Raw genomic sequence first — 9,289 nt, forward strand, 5'->3', positions numbered from 1 at the left:
GATAGTAGATATGAGTTCTGCTCTGAGCAGCTCTGAAGGAACTTGGTCAGGCTTAAAGAGACAAAGACTAAAAATGCGTGGATCTGGGAGACATAGTGTGTAGGCTTCTTTTTGTAATGGTCAGCCAGGAAATTGACTGTCTCAAAGTCAAGCTGTGTTGGTGAGTTGGGAAAATGGATAATGTATCAGTTAGGACTTTTTCTGCTACCTGTGACAAGAATCTAAACTTCTAAACTAGCTTAAACAAAATGATCATTTATTTTCTCATCTAACTGAAAAGACCAGGGGTAGGACTGGCTTCTGGTACAGCCTAATGAGAGTTCCAGCTGTCACTGGCACTAGTTTTCCGGCCTCCAACTCTCAACATTACCTTCTCCTGGGCCAGCTGCCTTCACAGGCAGACTTTTCTCATGACAGCAGGATGGCTTTAGCTCCAGCCTACAACCTTCCATATTTAAGTCCAGTGAAAAACAAGGAATCTGCCTCCCTGTTGGCTCAAACAGTGACCCCATCATTGAGTCTCAGTGGCTCCAGTTAGCCTGACTATGGTTCATGTCCCATTCTTGAATTGGTCATGGTGGCCTGAGGGGAGGAAGAAAGTTAAGCCTGAGACATGTATTCACCTCCTGGAGCCAAGGAGGAGTCAGTTTTCTCTGTAACACCTGATGAGAGTAGGGAGGAGATGGTTACCCCCAAATAAAATCAGAGTATTGTGGCCATAAGGAAGGGGAGAAGCTGCTGTGTGGTACAAAGCAGTTGTCTACTACAGAGGTTGAAGCATGAAAACCAAAAGTAGAAGAGTGTAGAATTAGAATGTACTAACCTGCTAGGACTAATCTGCAAATTTTCAAAGTACAACATTGACGGCCTTAAGAATACAAATACATTTTATTATTGATTTGAGGCTTTCAAATGGTGTTGTTCATCCTTATCCCTGGGGACATGGAATGCTGGGGATCCAAGCTTCAACTTTGCCCCCAGAAAGGAACAGTCTTGGTGTATACAACATTGTGGGCTGCTGGAGAGGCTGCTCCTGAGAGGGGACAGTTGATAACAATAACAGAGCATGACCACTGTCACCTGTGGCCAAGCCCTTATCTATATACCTTCACATGCTGACATGCATCTGTCCTCAGAGCATGTTGTCCCCAGCTGAACAGGTAAAACCTGAGAGATGGTGTTCTAGGAGGAAGAGGGATAGAGTAGGGACTGAGACACTGCCCAGCAGTCTCTGCAGCATACTGCCAGATCCCCAGTAGTGTGCAGGCCTCATGAGGACAGCGTGCAGGTTTGTTCACTGCTATATTCTTATGCAATGCTGCACGTGCACATATATTTAATAAATATTTGTGAAATGGGTAAATGCATAGGAGACTTGGAGAGGTTAAATAACTTTCACTCAAAGTCCCATAACAAGCTGGGGGCAGAGTCTGTCTTCCCCAGCCTGTCTGACTCCAGAGCTCATGTTCCTAACTGCTCTGACTGGCACGTCAGTCAGAGCTGGAGCGCTGTTGCTTGCTGGCAGAGTGGCCAGAGTGTCAGAGTGTACTCTGTGACTTTTCTTTGGATAAGGGAAATGCTTGCAGTATCAGAAGGAAGAGGGAAGCTGAGGGCTAGGAGATGCCTCTTAAAATCTGGTAAAGCAACTTTTGTCCACCCAGCTTTCCCCAGTCCAACTTTCCTGTCCTTTTGCAAATTGAAAGCATTTTTAATCTCATTCAAAGTACTGTTGCCCTAGCAACTTAAGTGACTCACTTGAACGTCTCTTCTTCGACTCTGGAAGCCAAGGACACGCCTTTGGCAGGGACTCCGTGTGGCTGCTCCTAACTGGACAAACACTCCGGTCACTTTAGCCTTTGCCTAAAAACAGACTCATCTGCAAAACAGGCAAAAGAGGCAGAACCACTTGCTGACATAATAAGGATTTTGAAAGGGTTTCATTTTTAAACCTTCTTATGGGAAAGCGTTTGGATCATATCTGTGATGATATAGACCTGGGCCTCTCAAGGTCAGGCAACTAGTCTAAAGGGAAAGTAGTACACAGTTAACTCTAAATGTATGCCTGCAGAGGAGTTAGAATAAATTAAACAGAGAGATTCCTGGAACCTGAGAAGGGCTTGATCAGTGTTGGCCATGGTTTTCCTCTGCTAAGGGTACCCACAGTATGCTTTCTTTTGTTCTCAGTTGATGCGCTATTTATTTACTGAAGGGATTATAATCCCCAATTCCCATTACAATTCTTAACCTTTTGAAAAGATATTAGAAAGGGATTTTTCTTTCGAATACACACTAAGTAAAAACTATGGATTACCTGCTGTGTAAATTATTTGCATGCCTACGTCTACTTTTTTTTTTTTGAGATGGAGTCTTGCTCTGTCGCCCAGTCTGGAGTGCAGTGGTGTGATCTTGGCTCACTGCAACCTCTGCCTCCCGGGTTCAAGAAGAATACTTCTGCCCCAGCCTCCCTAGTAGCTGGGACTACAGGTGCAGACCACCATGCCCAGCTATTTTTTTGTATTTTTAGTAGAGACGGGGTTCCACCATATTGGCCAGGCTGGTCTCAAACTCCTGACCTCGTGATCTGCCCACCTCGGCCTCCCAAAGTGCTGGGATTACAGGCCTAAGCCACTGTGCCTGGCCTGCCATCTACACTTTTAACAAGTAATTTCAGTTGCACAGGTGATACAGAATAATTTCTCCTTGTAGAAAAATTACAGACAAAGGCCAGGCACGGTGGCTCATGCCTGTCATCCCAGCACTTTGGGAGGCCGAAGCAGGAGGATGGCTTGAGGCCAGGAGTTTGAGACTCTCCTGGGCAACAGATGGAGACCCTGTCTATATATAAAAAAAGAAAGAAAATACAGATAAGGCTTAAGTCACCTTTGTTTGCCTTCTTCAGTCCCCATTTTCCCCTGGCTGCCACGGTTTTCAGTTTGTTATTTATCTTTATACTCTTTTCAGTCCATTCTCACTTAAGTTCAGTCAGCATTTACAATGTGTCTGTCACATGACAGACCAAGAATATAAATATAAAAAAGATATAACCCTCACGCTCAGAGAGTCCACTGTCCAAGAAGGGAGAGGGACACCTTCTCAACTGGCAATCATATGTCATGATAGTCTGGTAACAGATGCTAAGGAAAGTCACATAAAGGAGGTAACTTTTGGCACGACATTGAAGGATGCCTCTGATTCTGGGCAGAGATGAGATGAGATGAGATTGAAGGGCATTCTAGTAAAAGGAAAGAATTCTAAGACATAGACATTGGAAACTAAGTTCTAGGTCAGACCTAGCTGGAATGTATGATTTTTGTGAGCATTCTTTGGCGATAAGAATTTCAGTAGTATCATAGTTGTCTATATTCAATGTGGTATATTTTCCTTAGTAAACCTTCTTATTGGTGAGGTTTCTGTTCCCAAAGCCAGAGAAAGCCCTTGGAGCAGCCTGAGCCATAGCAGGTCTTTTCTGTCCAGTATTATTAGTAGTTGTCCTATACTATTGCAGCCTGATTTCCATATGCATTTCTATGCTTTTGTGTAGTCGTCTCAAAGTCAGACACATTGAGGCGGTGATGCAGGAAGGGCAGGGAAGGTGGCACAATGGTGTGCTGGTTAGGGTGTCCCTTCCTCAGTGTCTCCTGATTCTTGGCCATGTGTGAAGTGCCCTGTAACTTATTTAGTATTAATTAATTACGTTTGAGATGGAGTCTCCCTCTGTTGCCCAGGCTGGAGTGTGGTGGCACGATCACAGCTCACTGCAGCCTCATGAGCTCAGGCAGTCCTCTCAACTCAGCCTCCTAAGTAGCTGGGACTACAGGCACACACCATCATGCCTGGCTAATTTTTAAATTTTTTTTGTAGAGATGAAGTTTCACTATATTGCCCAGGCTGGTCTCGAACTCCTAGGCTCAATCAATCTCCCACCTCGGCCTCCCAAAGTGCTGGGATTACAGGTGTGAGCCACTACGCCTGGCACCATGTAATTTATTGTTCAACCAGGGTACTTTTGAGAGTCTCTTTTTAAAATTATGCCAGGACAACAGGTGTAAATTTTGACTGTCCTGGGGAGACCTAGATGTGTGGTCCCCCTTGCTGTGTGGTAATTTGGGCCCCCAAGTTTGCCAGATCTCTAGATTTTTTAAGAGAAAGCAGAAATATGGATTTCTATGTGAAATCTCCTGATTTTAAATGGCTTCTGTTTTTAAAAAAGACACTGCATGGGCCAGACTGGCAATGCCAGTTTACAAACTCAGCTTTAGTGTATGTAATTACAATCATGAACATTTAGGATTAACTTTTGTAGAAGATTCCCCCCAAATAGGGCTCTGCCTTTTTTTTGTCAGTCAGCTATTGCTGCATAACAAAATACCACAAAACTCCTGAGCTTAAAAAAAAATAAGCATTTATTATTACTCACCAGTCTGTGAGGCGACCGGGTGGCTCTTTTGGTCTTGCTGAACTCACTAATGTATTTGTGGTTCAGCTGTGACTCAGGATGGAAGCTTTGCTGATCAGGTGTTTGAATGCTGGTTGGCTATGGGTTGGTCTAGGATGGCCTCAGATGGAACAGCTGGGTTTCCCTCTCCTTGGTCTCTCATCCTCCAGCAAGCCCAGGCTTATTCTCATGGCGGTAGTAGGTAGACGGTGGACATGAACAAGAGTGGCCTCTTGAGGCCAAGGCATGAAACTGGTACTCTGGCATTTCCACCGCATTCTGTATTGGCCAAAGTAAGTCACAGGGCCAGCCCAGATAAAAAGGATGGGAAAAACACACTCCAGCTTTGATAGGAGGAGCTGCAAAGCTACCTTGGAAAGGGGATGGGTGCAGGGAGGGGTAAAGAATTGGGAACATTATTGCAGTCAACCTACTACAATTACTTGTTCTTGTTTTTAAAAATTATGTACTTTAATAATGGACAGATAAAGGTATCTTTTTTTCCCCTTCAGATAAACGAATTAAGCTTTACATGAGAAGCCTACTTTGTCTTCCAAGCCCTCAAAAATGCATGCCTCCTATGCCAGGAGGCCTAGCTGTCATTCAGCAGGAGCTAGAAGCCCTAGGCTCTCAATATGCAAACATTGTGAATCTCAACAAACAAGTGTATGGACCATTTTATGCAAATATACTTCGAAAGCTGCTCTTCAATGAGGAAGCCATGGGGAAGGTAGATGCTTCACCTCCTACTAACTAAAGAAGAACTGACATTGGATGAGAGATTGGAAATCCAGTACTTTGGTATCCAGTCCACTTCCATTGATCCAGCACATTCTCACTACTGTGGTGCAGTATTAGCCCAAATCTGTGTAATGGGTAATATTAGCATTACAGAAGACACACACATCACATAGACCCTCAGAAGACGTAAACATCACATAGACCCTATTTGTGCATCATTTTCAAGTTTAAAACAGACATTTGTAATGAACAGAAAACAATTTGTAATTAATTATATTACCTGTATAATACTTGTAAATGTTTTCTTAACCATTTATATTTGGCTTATGACATTCAACCCCTAAGGAGTTGTTTTTCTCACTTGTTATTATCAAACCTAATGATTTTTAATTTTGGTACAACTCCTTAAAGGGTTGAAGGTTGTGACAATAACTGAGGGAACTGATGTTCTGAATAAATGATGTGAAGTAAACACAATTGTATTTGAAATGTACAATTACATTTTATTAATGTGTTAATAGAAACTTTCAAAGTAAGTCCTCAAATTCCACAAATGTACCAAATCACACTTTATAATACCAATGGTCAGTATTTATTTAGAATTTTAATGTATTAAGTACATTTTCATGCTATATACAAACTTCAGATAAAACCTCCCTTGTTTGTTTAGTGAAAATAGAAGCAACTCCCTTCTCAAATTATTCTAGAAGTTTGTTTCTTCTTACAATTTAGTCTGCTCTCCAAGAAAAACAATTTTTGCACAAATCTCTTAGTGAATGTCCTTGCAGTTCTCAGGCCATTGATAAGGTTTATATAAGAGTTTAATATTTTTATGTGAGGCAGGGCTCATTTGGTTTACTTGTAAGAAGAAGAAAGGGAGTCAATGATAAAATGAGATCCCGTTCTCCATGAAGTTCATATCTGAAAAAGAAACAGTTAAACTTTGGATTTCTTACCCATATAACTTAACTACCAGATGTCTTTTGTGCTGATGAAAGCTTTACCGTGTTATGACCAAGATGCCCTTCTAAGGATCATTATCATTTGCCTTTTTTTTTTTTTTTTTTTTTGAGATGCAGTCTCACTCTGTCACCCAGGCTGGAGTGCAGTGGCATGATCTCAGCTCACTGCAACCTCTGCCTCCTGGGTTCAAGCAATTCTCCTGCCTCAGCCTCCTGAGTAGCTGGGACTACAGGCGCCCGCCACCATGCCCAGCTAATTTTTGTATTTTTAGTAGAGACAGGGTTTCATCATGTTGGCCAGGCTTGTCTTGAACTCCTGACCTCGTGATCCACCCACCACGGACTCCTCAAGTGCTGGGATTACAGGCGTGAGCCACCATGCCCGGCCTCATTTGCCATTCTTTTTTTTTTTTTTCTTTGAGGTGGAGTCTCACTCTATTGCCCAGGCTGGAGTGCTGTGGCACAATCTCGGCTCACTGCAACCTCTGCCTCCCGGGTTCAAGTGATTCTCCTGCCTCAGCCTTCCGAGTAGCTGGGATTACAGGCACGCACCACCATGCCCAGCTAATTTTTGTATTTTTACTAGAGACAGGGTTTCACCACATTGGTGAGGCTGGTCTCAAACTCCTGACCTCGTAATCCGCCTGCCTCAGCCTCCCAAAGTGCTGGGATTACAGGTGTGAGCCACTGTGCCCGGCCTCATTTGCCATTCTTGAGCATTAAATCAAACCTTGCAAAGTTGGGCACTAGTTGCCACTGAGACTTTAGAGAAATCTGCTTATCCTGGAATTACTCTTCTTGGAGTGCTGCGGGAAGCACTGCAGTTGGGAGGTACTTGGTCTAAAAAGAGCTTCATTTGCATAAAATACATTTTTGATTGTTTTGTTTGCTAAGGACTCAATTGAGCCCTAGTAATTTGGTGAGGTCCAGTGGGTAGAAAATAAAAAGAAGTATTCCTTTCTTCCCCAACCTTCTTTTCCTCACCACAACCTTCACCATTACGGTGTTACTTCATTATTTTATGAAGTTCTAGGAAATGATTGTGTGAATAAATTGTCTCCATTGTTTATATTTGGGGAAATCTGCCAAAATTTGAGGAAAGTATAAACGTCAGTTGTTTTTTTTTCTCACAATGCCCAATACATCAGCCATTCTCTCCACGTAAGCTGCTGCATGCAAGTGGAGTATTACTGAAGAGTACACCATTGGTCTTAGCTATTTTTTTCTCTTCCTGCAGTCCTCTTCTGCCCATGTTTTCCTATGCACAGAAACTATAAGGTGCTGAAGACATTTGGTTTTCTCTTAAGCTGAAGGAGTTCTCAGCTGTTCTGTCTTTGGGGCATGGGCATCAGGGAGATTCTGACAGTAGAAAGGTATTATGTAGTGTGATTTTTTTGTTGCTTTCTGGGGTGAACTGTATACTTAACAGGTGGTGTACTTTTTTATTACCAGATTTGAATCCAGCTGATGCTCTTTTATATAGTTGATTATACTACAGTGGCCAGCAGGAAAACAATGTACAAGCTTTTTTTTTTTTTTAATGCATTTAAAATGAAGGGCATTCTGCTTTTTTTTTTTTTTTTTTTTTTTTTAGTGGCAAAGTAAATCTCAATGTTTCAAGTCTGGATTTAGGCAACTACATTTACTAGGATTTTTAAAATTGTATCCCTTAGCATGTTGTTTATTTGGTTTTTACTTAAATGTTTACTTCTAATGTTTTCCTAACATGGTCTCATTTTGTAATGTAAATTTGTATTAAATGCCATACACACATTTTCATTCTTCTGCTAAAACATGTATTGTGTGCACTTACTAAATTTTAAAGCATTAAAAATTATTTCGAGATAGCCAGTGTCTCTGTTTTCTAAACCACTTCTGGGTAGCTTGGGGATGGAATATTGGATAGTCTTTATTGGATAGTCTTTTTAGAATGATTCTTGTGCTGACCATCAGAGCCTTACAGACATCAAATCATGTTTATTCACACATTCATTCATTGAGTCAACAAATACCTATTGAGCATCTGCTGTGTGCCTGCCAAGAAGTATCCCAGTGGTTGTGATACATAGATGACAAAACATACGGTCTTCAAGAAGTTTACAATCTAGTGAGAAGGACAAACTTGTGAACAGTTACAATATAGTGTAATGAGGGTTAAAAAATAAGGCCGGGGCTGGGCGCAATGGCTCACGCCTGAATCCCAGCACTTCGAGGCCAAAGCAGGTGCATCACTTGAGGCCAGGAGTTCAAGAAAAGCCTGGCCAGCATGGCAAAACACCATCTCTATTAAAAATACAAAAATCAGCCGGGTGTGGTGGCACATGCCTGTAATCCCAGCTACTTGGGAAGCTGAAGCAGGAGAATCACTTGAACCTGGGAGGCAGAAGTTGCAGTGAGCCGAGATCTTGCCACTGCACTCCAGCCTGGGTAACAGAGCAAGACCCTGTCTCCAAAAAATAATAAATAAGCATAGTGCTAGGGAGAAGATGGTCAAACTCTATTTCATAAAGAAGATAATTCTTTAGCTAAAACATGAGAGATACATAGGAACTTGCCAAGAGGCCACAAAACAGGCCAAGTGCACAGTAAGTACAACAGTAGGGAGAAATGGTGAGCCAGGGATGAGAGTAAGTTGGAAGAATGAAAGTGATGAATGAGAGGTGGCCAGGTGCAGTGGCTCACACCTGAAATCCCAGCACTTCAGGAGGTCGAGGTGGGTGGATCACTTGAGGTCAGGAGTTCGAGACCAGCCTGGCCAACATGGTAAAACCCCATCTCTCTACTAAAAATACAAAAATTAGCTGGATGTGGAGGCAGACACCTGTAATCCTAGCTACTCGGGAGGCTAAGGCAGGAGAATCACTTGAACCCAGGAAGCAGAGGTTGCAGTCAGCCGAGATCGTGCCACTTGCACTGCAGCCTGGGCGACAGAGGGAGACTTTGTCTTTAAAAAAAAAAAAAAAAAGTGATGAGAAGTGAAACAAGAAAGATGAAAAGGTTCTCGGATGCCATGCTAAAATTTGGGCGGGGGGCAGGGGTTGTCCTGAAAAGGAAGAAGAATCATTGAATCTCTTGAAACATGAGAAGGTCACAAACAAATCTATGTTTTGGAAAGATTGCCCTGACAACACTTGTTGATGCTAGAATATTC

General features: G+C 42.4%; 1 protein-coding gene across 6 annotated transcripts in view; it reads left to right on the top strand.

Moving 5' to 3' along the window:
• The window catches only part of TCP11L2 (t-complex 11 like 2), a 46,570-nt gene extending 38,585 nt beyond the window's left edge, over window positions 1-7,985 (top strand). For all 6 annotated transcript variants that reach the window (XM_034934386.3, XM_055096076.2, XM_003832550.5 and 3 more), the window contains one exon: window positions 4,948-7,985. In XM_034934386.3, the coding sequence (XP_034790277.1) occupies window positions 4,948-5,192 (245 nt within the window). In that variant the 3' untranslated portion in view covers window positions 5,193-7,985. The remainder of the gene's footprint in view (window positions 1-4,947) is intronic.
• Window positions 7,986-9,289: the final 1,304 nt, after the last annotated feature.

This window comes from Pan paniscus, chromosome 10 (genome assembly GCF_029289425.2).
Source record: "Pan paniscus chromosome 10, NHGRI_mPanPan1-v2.0_pri, whole genome shotgun sequence".
Classification (NCBI taxonomy): domain Eukaryota; kingdom Metazoa; phylum Chordata; class Mammalia; order Primates; family Hominidae; genus Pan; species Pan paniscus.